The 12,056-nt window shown below is 33.9% G+C and overlaps 1 protein-coding gene across 1 annotated transcript in view; it reads right to left on the bottom strand.

The window, feature by feature from the left end:
- Positions 1-12,056, bottom strand: part of PCDH15 (protocadherin related 15) — an 817,584-nt gene that overhangs the window by 301,775 nt on the left and 503,753 nt on the right. The window contains exon 12 of the mRNA XM_060127128.1: positions 553-759. Coding sequence (XP_059983111.1) covers positions 553-759 — 207 coding nt within the window. The remainder of the gene's footprint in view (positions 1-552; positions 760-12,056) is intronic.

Below are 12,056 nucleotides of genomic sequence, written 5' to 3'. Positions count from 1 at the left end.
CAATCTGGACAATTTCCCACTCCTTTAGTGAGTGTCAGTACCATAAAAACAGAGGACAATGATGTGTGGAGTGGAAGAGTGTTAGCATCAACATAGCCATTGGCAAAAGTGTGAGCGGGTCAGCTGCCCCAAAATGTGTTTTCTTTAATAACATAATGTCAGAAAAGTCCCCCAAATCACACTTCAGAGCTACCTTCATGATTTTTATACTTATTGTGTAATGCCATTATTTTTTCCTATTAGTATTACATAGTTTAAAGCCAATGTTAATTAAAAAGACTGCCCTCGTACTTTAGCAAACTGCAAGTGAAACATTTTCTTCCTTATACTGAATATCTGTAAACTGAAAAAGAACAGTTGCTAAATTCAAATTTACTTTTTTTATAATAACCTTGATATGGAATTAAATTACAACCCTAAGACTTTCATTTATACTGACTTTTTTCTCTATTCTATAGCTCATGCAACCATGTCTTTGTAATATCTCCCACTGGCATAAATATAACAAGAGATGTGTTAGCAAAATAAGAGCAAAAATTATATTTAACTTACATCTTCTACATCCTTGTCCAGAACTACAATTCTTAGAGGGCTGGTCAAATTCATACTGTCAGAAATAGTTGCTCCCACTGGGGCAGATTCCAGAATATAGCCTTGATAACTGGGCATTGTGAAATATGGGCTCTGATTGTTTACATCCAGTATTTCAATATGCAGACTGGCAAAAGCAGGAAGAGGATGACCATTGTCCTGTTCAGCCTAAAAAAGAATATAAAAGATTAAAACATTGTATGTTATGGAATTCTTTCGGGGTGCTATTTTTCATACTATATGTAGGAATTCTCTTTTAATCTGGTATCATTACAGAAAGAACTACTTTAAAGTAAAGGACCCTTAGAAAACATGAGGAAATAAAAGTCCAGAGAGGCTTCATCAATTTTTGCTTTCCTGTCCTCAAACCCAGTGTATATTTCAAGAAAAAAAAATAATTGCAATAAACTTTTGTATCTGTCATGGCATATTATTAGAAAAAATAACAGCACTTAAATACATTTAGATAGAAAACTGAGAAGGGAAGATATTTGAGTGAATTACTGATAAAATATTTAAATAAAAAACAGACACAAATATTCATAACTCAAATAATGCAGTGTTTATTTTTGCCTCTTCCACATCTTCTTGTTCCACGTTAGTAATTAAATCCCCAAATAACTCATAATTCTACATACAATTAATAGATTAAAGCTACATTTGTTGCCCACAAAAAGTCCTCTAAAGACTCTTATATGGGACAGAGAAAATTTCAATAAATTATTTTTAGTAGAAATAGAAATGTAAACATTATTTAACCATAAATATGTTATTCAAGTAAAATTAATATTCCTGTATTAGGAGTATGTTTATTTTCTTGTTTTTTTCCTCCTATTCAGTTTAAAAATTTGATGACAATTTATATTTCCAATAAATTTTCTTAGGAAATCTCCACATGGTCATGCTATGAATGGGTGAACACCAACCCTTAACACCAACTCTTGACTTTCTGTTTTTTAAAAAATGCATCTTATTGTGTAGCAATCCAAAAATTTTATTTAAGGGAAGATTTTATCACAACTGATTTCTAGAAAATCTCTTCCAAACTTTAGAATAAATCATTAACATAATTCAATAGTATATATATATATATATATATATATGTATATATATATATAAAAATAGATTCAAAATCTGTCATTTTTTAATTGATATGTTCCCCCATTGCTGCAATAGTTGTATTTTGAAATCAACTAAAAGTTAAATATTTTATTTTAAATCCTGGAGTGCTTTCCTACATGAAGCAGTGACATTTGGCCATGAAGGTTTATAAGCAGTTCAGATAGATATCTCTGATTGTTCATTATTGGGCTTCTGGAAGATAATTTTTCACTTTTTTCTAGTTGTAATTTTTAGTAATTTAGTAACTTAGTAATTTAGTTTTTTTTCCTATCAATTTAGTTTTTTTCTATCAATTTACTTTTTTTTTCTATCAATTGAGAGGGTATGTGACAAATCACAGTAATGTTTGGCAGAACCAGTGAGTTTGCACCAAGAAAAATCACTTCATGTTATTAGTAATACTAAAAAAAATTTGAAATATAATTTATGCTAATTACTGCATTGAAATTATGGTAATTAATAAACCCATTGTTAAATAATATTATATAAAGCATTGTTTAGAAAAAAACTACTTATCTTTGTTTTTTAAATATTTTGATAACTATTTCAATATATTAGATTTCCTTTATAATGTTATATAGTTTATTTTTATGCATTTAAATTTTCATCTGAGAACAGATTGCTAGAGTGGTTAATGGTACAAAATGTTTATGAGCCCCTGCTCTGCATTAAAGACAACAGTCCTGGAATAATGTGTAGCCTTTTCTGTAACTTTGTATCCTTCACTCATAACCATATGTGCTCCTGACCATCAGCATGGATAAGCTGTTTCTGTATCCAGTGGTTGTGATTAATTTGTGCTGAGACATGGATGTTCTTCTAGGAGTCCCCTCTGTGACATACAGCAGGCTTTCTGGACACAGTTGACCAGGGGAAAAGGTACAGTCCATGACTAGAAAACATCATCTTTCACTGTAGGAAACTAATTGGTCCATAACGGGCTCCAGCCCAATGACCTGGATCTAATTGAATCAGGAACAGTTCACACATGCTAGTCATTTTGAACAGGACTTTTTCTCTCTCCCTTTATTTTGTATCTAATTGTTCTGAAAGTCATTATGTTATGTCCTGGACATACTAATAATGCTATGAAAAGTCACAGATTTTATCATTTGTCCCCTTCCTCCAATAAACACACGCAATTTATGGATGGTGAGAGGAAAACAAAAAGCAAATTGTGTAACAATGAAAGAAGCTTTTATTTTACATTCAGCTCATATGTTGTTAATTTTTACTGCAAGTTGGGAAGCCAGAAAAACATGTATTATTTGCATGATGGAAACAAAGTGATCCAACAAAAAGAGAAAGAAAACTCAAATTAGATCTATGGAAACAGTTGATTTGCCCATATCTTTAAAAATAACATGTAAAGGCTCTATTATTTCTCTAACATTAGTTTGTTGTTAATATGAGTAATATTTTTGGATTGCTACTACATATTTTGTCCTCTTTGGGGTGTTTTGTATGTGCTAACCACGTATCTGTCCCCAAAGTTCACATTCTTAATCTCTATGCTATTTTGCCCCTCTAAATATGAAAACATATACTTTTGTGTTTATGCAAAAATAAAAACGTCAGTTTTATGTTTAAGGCCATACCACATGTAAGTCACAGACAGAGTAGGGCCCCAGACTCAGGTCTCCTGATTTACGAGAGCCTATACAGGGAAATTCACCACATGATTCTCTAATTTAGAGAATGCAAATGAACATCCAAATTTAAGATTGATGGGAAAAATTAGTGGCAGGAAAGAAAATTAGTAAAGTAGATAATCCAGATTGAATTAGAGATAAAATATGTCACTTAAAACAAATTATCATGCTTTTCTCTTTAGAAGGTTCATACACGAAACCTATCATCCAATCCTCTCTTCTGTATAATATAAATAGGAATTCTCAAAAGTCTTACTTATTCTGTTCCCCTGTAGTTGCTAGTAAATGAGATGAGAAGCATAAAAAAGCAGGTCAAGTGAAACAAGGTAGTATTTAAAAAATCATCTAATCCCATAAGACAACTTTATTTATATCTACAAAGTCTGTAGTTACAAATTAAACATTATATTTAAAAGCCAGGTTTTGCTTGGAGAATTTCTGGGCATGAGTCCCATTTTCAGTAATGAGACCAAAGTAAAACTAAAGCCAAAATGGGAGAAATATACAAAATATACTATTTAGTTACTTCGGAGAGCAAAACATTAAAAGAAACAAGCTACTCCATTTTCAATATTAAGGCAAGCAAATATTGATAACCTCTTAGCTCCTTGAACCAGAGGACGGAGAATACAGACTAACTTCTGTCCTACTGGCTTGTGGCAAGCAATGTAATAAATTCCATGATCTCTAGTATGAACCCTTTAAAGTAGATACAATTTAGGGGGAAGAAAGAAAATAGGAAAGATTATCAAGACATTTAAATACATTCTAGGAAAGAAGAAATAAATAACTTTTTTCCTGGAAAGTCAGGAATTATTTATTATGCATCTATAGTGCCCACTTTTTACATTTTTGTGTTTGCTTTTGTCTACACTCATTCTTTCCAATTTTTCCTAAGGCCACATCAGTTAGGCTTTTGCCCCACCACTCAAATACAGCTGTTCTTGTCAAAATTACCAGTAATTCCTACAATGCTAAACGCAATATTTATTTTTAATCCATATCTTACTTAACCTACCTTCAGCATTTAAAACATTATTCACTAGTCTTTCAAGACAACACTCTCTCTTGGTTTTCTTCCAATACTACTATCCATTTCTTCTCATTCTAATTTTCTGGTTTCTCCTTTCTTCTCCAACTTAAAATTGGGGTGGCCCTGGAGTCAGGTCTTAGTCATCTTCTCTTCCTCTTACTCACTTCCTTGCTAATCTAGTCTAATCTCATGGTTTTAAAAATCTCAGTAACTAACCCTAAATAGACATTTCTCCAAAGAAGACATACAGATGGCCAACAAATGCATGAAAATATGCTCAACATCAGTAATTATTAGAGAAATGCAAATCAAAACTACAGTGAGGTACCATCTCACACTGGTCAGAATGGCCATCATTAAAAAATCTGCAAACAATAAACGCTGGAGATGATGTGGAGAAAAGGGAATCCTCCTACACTGTTGGTGGGAATATAAATTGGTACAGCCACTATGGAGAACAGTATGGAGGTTCCTCAAAAAACTAAAAATAGAACTACCATATGACCCAGCAATCCCACTCCTGGGCATATACCTGAAGAAAAACATAATTCAAAAAGATATATGCACCACAGTGTTCATTGCAGCACTATTGACAATAGCCAGGACATGGAAGCAACCTAAGTGTCCATCAATAGAGGAACGCACAATGAAGATGTGGTACATATATACAATGGAATATTACTCAGCCATAAAAAGGAATGAAATAGTGCCATTTGCAGAGATGTAGATAGACCTAGAGATTGTCATACAGAGTGAAGTCAGAAATAGAAAAACAAATATTGTATAATATCACTTATATGTGGAATCTGGAAAAATGGTACAGATGAACTTATATTTAAAGAGAACAAAGTTATGGATACCAAGGGGGGAAGGGAGGGGGTGGGATGAATTGGGAGATTAGAATTGCCATATATACACTACTATGTATAAAATAGATAATTAATGAGAACCTACTGTAGAGCACAGGGAACTCTACTCAATGCTCTATGGTGACCTAAATGGGAAGGAAATCTAAAAAAGAGGGGATATATGTATATGCATAACTGATTCACTTTGCTGTACAGCAGAAACTAACACAACATTGTAAAGCAACTATACTCCAATAAAAATTTTTTTTAAATGTCAATAACATAATGACTCCCAATTTCTATCTCCAGCTTGGAGCTCTAAAAGTCCAGAATCTATATAAAACTGTATATGTAATAACTCTGCTTAATTAATAACTATAAAGATAGTTATTATCTAATTATTATAGTTATTAGGTAACTACAGTAATAATTATTTTAAAATAACTATTAAATAATATGTTTATTAGATACCTGATATCTAATAAACATTTCAAATGTAGCCTCTGAAAAAATGAAATTCTCATCTCCCACTTCACAAACCTATTCCACAGTCTTTCCCACTTTAACAGCAGCTCCATTCTTCCAGTTGCCCAGGCCAAGAATCTTGGAGTCATCTTTACTCCTTGGTTTTTTTCACACTTCACATCTAATCTATGAGGAAATTTTATTGACTATAACTTCAAAATATATGCAGGATCTAACTACTTCTCACCTCCTCCACTATTACCACTCTGGTAGGGGCTAACCCACTATCATCTGCCACCTGGATGATTTAAACTTCTCCATCAGCTTCTACCCTTGCCAGTAGCCCATTCTTTTATGTGCAGCTCAGTGATTTTGTTAAATATTAGTCAGATCAAGTCACTTCTCTCATTAAAACCTCTCAGTGATTTCCAATTTGACTCAAGTCTACAGGATCTGACCTCTTACTGCTTTTATCATATTCTCCTTCTCACTAAATATGCTCTGACCATACTATATGCTGTTCCACTAAAAATCAGGCATATTCTTACCTCAGAACCTTTGCATTGGCTGTTCCCTCTACCTCAGATGTTATTCCCACAAATGTCCACATGAATTACATATCTTTTTCCACATGGCCTACACTGACCACCTCATTTAAATTATATCCCCAGCACTGGAATTCACAATGTAATTTGCTTTTTTTATAGCACTTAACAGATAAAATATTTCAAATTTGTTTATTATACTTGTAATTTATTGTCAGAATTATTCCACTAGAATATAACTTTCAAGATATCACGGATGTGTGACTATTCTGTTAATGTTGACTTTCCAGGCTTATTGTAGTAGCTAACATTGAATAGTCTGTCAATAAGTACTGAATGAATAAATGTTCTTTTGGTAAGAAAGTCACACACTACTGCAAAAGCAAATGATGCTGTAATGAAAAGGTGGCTTAGCAGAGTGGTATTTGTCTCCCAGTCTATATCTAACCAACTTCACAACACCTGTTAAGTCCCTTACCCTCCCTTAATCACAGTAAATGACAATTTACAAGACATCTTGATTGTGTGATAACAATACATTCAAATTCAATTCAAATACATTCAACTGTGTGATACAATATATTCAAAATACTTACAAAAAATGCCTTGCAAGAAAATGTCTTACTCAATAACTGTTAGTTGTATTACTGTTATTAAAAATAGTTTAAAGAAAATCTCCTGCTTGGAGTGATAGATGGGGAAAGAATTTAAAAGTTTTTTAAAAATTAATAATTTGTGTTTCCATCTTCTTATTTGATAATATATAATCAATGGATTTTATACTCCAAGAAATATTTCATGTCAGCAAACTTTAGAAGAAAAAACAAGTCTTATGTTAATCTAATTAATTGTAGTTTTATTTTAAAGTGTAAATTAAACGTTGCAATTAAAAAGGTAAAACCACACTTTAGTCTTGATAATTCTGATAATTTTGCATTTTTCCTATATTTATAATATTTAAAAATAAAAATGGAATTATATTGTATGTAAAAAACAATGTCCTTTCTCTATGCATCTGTAAACCTAACCCTTTATTGCAACAAATGTCTGAGCATCATTCTTCACCAGACCTTTAAATTCTATGAGAGGGTAAACACTGTAAATTTATCTGTTTCGTACATTGCTAAATGTTTGATCAGTTCCTGATATATGGAAGAATTCAAAAATAGGTTTGTTGTGAATTTTGTGTATTTTCAATTTCAATAGGCTATGTATATCTTTGCTTTACATAAATATTTTCTACATATAAAATGAATGTGCCATGATTTTAATCCCCATTTTATAGATATTTACGGAGGGGTTGTTTTGGACATTAAAATGAAGCAGAAATAAATTTTTGTGAGTGTATAACATGAACACCTTAAGTTATGTGAACGCCATCTTTATTTGTGCATTTTAAAGGTTTTTCATATCTAAGCAAGCTTACCTACAGATAATTGGTATTGATATGCATTCCTGCCAGTCATATAAAGATATATAAAGGGCCACAACCTATCCTCCTCACTCACCAATTGTGGTTCCCTGTTAATAGGAATGAGGGCTGTGAATAGGTGATCTACAGTATTCCAAAATTTATCAACATTTACATATAATACATATATAAATAAGCTGATATTTATTTTTAGATACGAGGAGGTTTTTAAAATGGGCAGTGGTTTAAACAAAGAGATGTTTGCTCTGATTTGCTTTGTTTTTCACTTAGCGTATGACTTAGACACATTTTCTTGTCAGACTGAGGCAAACTGATTACTTTAGCAAGGTTCTGACTGAGTACACTCTTATAGTGCATTAACACACTTTTTTATTTGCCAGTTTTCTTGCCTGTCTCTCCTATTAAACTATAGTCTTTAATCTCTAGTTCTTAGGACCTGTTTGACCAATTTTCACAAACATCGGATACCTTAGGAAGGAAGAGGGATGGGGGGGGAGGCAAGGGAAGGGGAGAAGAGAAACAAGGAACAAAGTGTGGATGAAAGGAGGAGGGAAGGAAAACAAATGGCAAAGCCATTTCTCTATATACCAGTAGTAAATGACAGGTAACTTTCAAAAATTATGGCCACCAGATAGGGCAGTGGTTCTCAAACTTTAGTTTACATAAGACTCAGCAGGAAAGCCTATTATAAAGCATATTCCCACATGCTCCCCACAAAGATTCTGATTCATATATCTTGGACAGGGATAAGAAATCTCCCTTTTTATCAAACTCCTTGGGTGGTTATAATGTGAGTACTTTGAAAGACACCCTTCTGGGTCTGGCTACTTCATGCTTGAGCTATGCCCACACTCGAATTTCTGAAATATCTTTCTTTGTAGTCTTACTGGTTAGCAAAGATGACCAGTAAGCCTCCATGACAATACTGTATATCCAAAAAAACACTGGTGTCATGTAGCAGACTTAGTTAGCTTCTGGTAATTGATGCTACGTATAATACTACTATCAAATGGGCAGGCTGAGTGCCACTAAAAATGTTTTATGATTGTAGCATAACAAAGGATTGCATGTATACAAATGTGAATATTCTGCACATAATAAATTCAGTCTGCTACTGTTCATAGGTCAAGATCAAATCTTCTTGACATTTCATTGTTCTTAATTAATTGAAATTTAATTATGGATTATTCTATGCACACACACACATATGTATGTACATATTTCTGATTATGTTGCTCTCAAATAACAGAGTCTTCCATGTTTTTTTAAGAAAACCTAAGAAGTGGGAATATTGACAAAACCTTCCATTCAGTTCTCCACCTGGGAACACTGGTAAGGTTTTTGACTAGGTTAATTGACTAAGTTAGGGTTTTAAGATCTATAAGCTCTAGGGATATTCATTTGTGTATGTGGACCTATAAATTTTATCTCACATTTCACCATACTCCAATGAAAATAAGACCGAAAGTTCTGGTGTCTGATGCAAAAGTACTACAGGGAAAATCTTCATTTAATCTTTATGGAAACTTCTACAACTGTAGGCTCAATCAGGACCTCTGACATGTATTTATTTACTTATTTGTCTGTTTCTTTAATTACTATTTTAATTTTATACTGCCTTACCAAGTTCCCAAGTGATTTTAAAATATGGCTATATCTTAAATTTAAGTTCCCTGAAAATCACATGGGCACCTTGATTCAGTGCATAGAGCCCTAAAATCTTCCGTTCAAAAACAAGCACATCACATGATCCTAACATGTCCAATCAATAGCCCTTTGAGAATCAATTGCTGTCTAGCATTTTGACTCCTCTCACACACGTTTGTAGGCAGCTGTTACACTCAAAAAAAGCCAAGGTGGAACACCTTAGGTCAATTCTTCTCTAGCCTCTTATGCAAGCTGTTACTGTTTTCAGTCTTTAAGTCTCAAATTTCAGTTTGGACCTGAGAGTCGGAAGTAAAAGTGGAGGAACCTCACTTATATACGGGAGTTCTCCACAGGATCCTGTTCAGCTCACTAAACTCTACAAGGGCTGGGGGTTGAAGCCCCAGTGACTGTAAAAGGTTACATTTCCCTTCTTTGTACACACATTTTTCTTTTGGAACGTCTTAGGGAGAGATGGCTATGGTAAGCCTGTGTTCCCTGGATCAAAGATCATATTGATATTGCCGACTAATTAATAATTAAAATAAGTGCATTCTATTGCTTCTAGACCCTTGTTATACTATTATAGTGCTTTAAAACCTACAGAAACTTCATTTATTTAAACTTTACTACTCTAAAAATTAAAGAATACATAGTCTGACAACAGCCTATTTATGACAATTACTAAAAATATTTAAGAACTTGCAAAACCATAAAATAATTTATCAGATAAAACACAAAGAATTGTTTTGTATCTTATACAACTAATTTGTTTGTAATGCCATAAGCATAGCGAAAGAGTGCATTTCTGTTTGGAAATAAAAACATTTTCGGTTTGACAAAAAAGAAAAGATATCTTTACTAGACAGACTATAAACAATGCACTCCCAAAGGGGTTTATAATATGACAACAAAATAATATTGACACACTTCCCATCTAGAAAATATTTTTAAAGTACATTCTATCTTCATTTGATGTAAGAATATGCCCACCGGACTTCCCTGGTGGTGCAGTGGTTGAGAGTCCACCTGCCGATCCAGGGGACACGGGTTCGTGCCCCGGTCCGGGAGGATCCCACATGCCGCGGAGTGGCTGGGCCCGTGAGCCATGGCCGCTGAGCCTGTGCATCTGGAGCCTGTGCTCCGCAGTGGGAGAGGCCACAGTGGTGAGAGGCCCGCGTACCGCAACCTTGGAGCTTCTGTATATTTTTCAATAATAAAAATCTTTCTCTGTGCTTAAAGCTTGAGATATAAACTGACACTAGAATAACTAAGGCAATTTTGAATGATTTAAAGAAGAAAAACCCAGTTGCTCCCGGAGAGACCACAGATTCAGAAAACTCCTGCCAAGCACAGATATATCACACTATTTGGCTGGTGGCTTGAACATGAGAATCATCTTGGCTATAAATAGCACGGTGAGCCAGAGACAAAATTATGATCGTGATGGTGTAGTAACTTTTTTCTGGAGTGCTTCTAATTCATGTTGTATTCCCCTTATTTTGCCCTGCCCTTCACTTCCTCATCCAGCAAATGTCTATGCTGGATTCTGATTCCATTCCCACAGAGTATCCTCTCCACTAGGAGAAAGCTCTCTCCTAAGGTGCCTTTGTGAACTGGTTGACTGGAATAGTCCATCCTGGAATATTTGAATTTCAAAAAATCATCAGTATACAAAAAAAGTCTGTCTCTAAGTGGGTGATTTTTCAGAGCCTGGAAGGTAATGAGCATGGGAGTTTTTCCTATGTACTAGTCTGTTCTTGAGAAAAAACTAGTGGAAAGACCTGTTTAGCTTTCAAGTCTTTAGATATACCCTTTTAATTTCATTTTCTATGCAACAACCAAGAAGCCTATGAAGAAAGGTTACTTGAGAACATTCATGTAGGAGGGTTAAGGTAGTTTCTGTGTATGAAGGGGTGTGTAGTGGGGAGATATGGCAAGGTCCGCTCAGAGTGTCTTTCACGTGAACATTCTACAATATTTAGACTTGCTGTTGTACTCTTACAATGACCTTTGCAGACAAGAGGGCCTTGCCAAAATCAAGGGACTGTGATGAGAATGGATAAATTGCTTCCCTTCTTCCAAGCAGTTGCAGGTCACCTTGTGAAGAAGGAAAGAGGCCAAGTAAAATACCACTTCTGTGTGTCTTTTGTCATCTTACACATTTGGACAGCCACTATATTCAACTGCTGTATTCTATTTCTGTTCTAACTAACCTGGCAGGATGAATAACAACATGAGAAAAGAGGACACCATATATTCTTTCCTTGTATTAATTTCCATAATTGTCATAATAGTCAATTAATTTAGCCTAGTACTTAGAAGTTTTAGAAATGTGAACAAGCAGGAGTAAACAAAAGGATACAGTGTTCTTTTTGAAGAAACAAACATAATGTTTTATGTGACAATCTACTAAACTGAAAAAAATAGAACGTAAAATTAAAAGATGAACATCTAGCAAATGTATCAAATATGTCAGTGGATTTCTAAAAGTGCATTATTCATTAAGACATCAATGGAGGGATTGTTGTTTCATTACTGATAAGAACTAATACCTGAAATTTCTGTGGGATAATTTTCTCTAAAACATTCAAAGGACTTTCACTCTTAATGGACTTAAACTTCCTTACCTTATAGATCTTGCTATTGGGCAGAGGAAGTGAGCTTACTTTTCACTTAACTGCTGAACTAAGATGTGAGATATGTGTATTTTATTCTTTCAGT

Source organism: Lagenorhynchus albirostris, chromosome 16 (assembly GCF_949774975.1).
Source record: "Lagenorhynchus albirostris chromosome 16, mLagAlb1.1, whole genome shotgun sequence".
Lineage (NCBI taxonomy): Eukaryota > Metazoa > Chordata > Mammalia > Artiodactyla > Delphinidae > Lagenorhynchus > Lagenorhynchus albirostris.
This window is presented reverse-complemented; position numbering and strand designations above follow the sequence as displayed.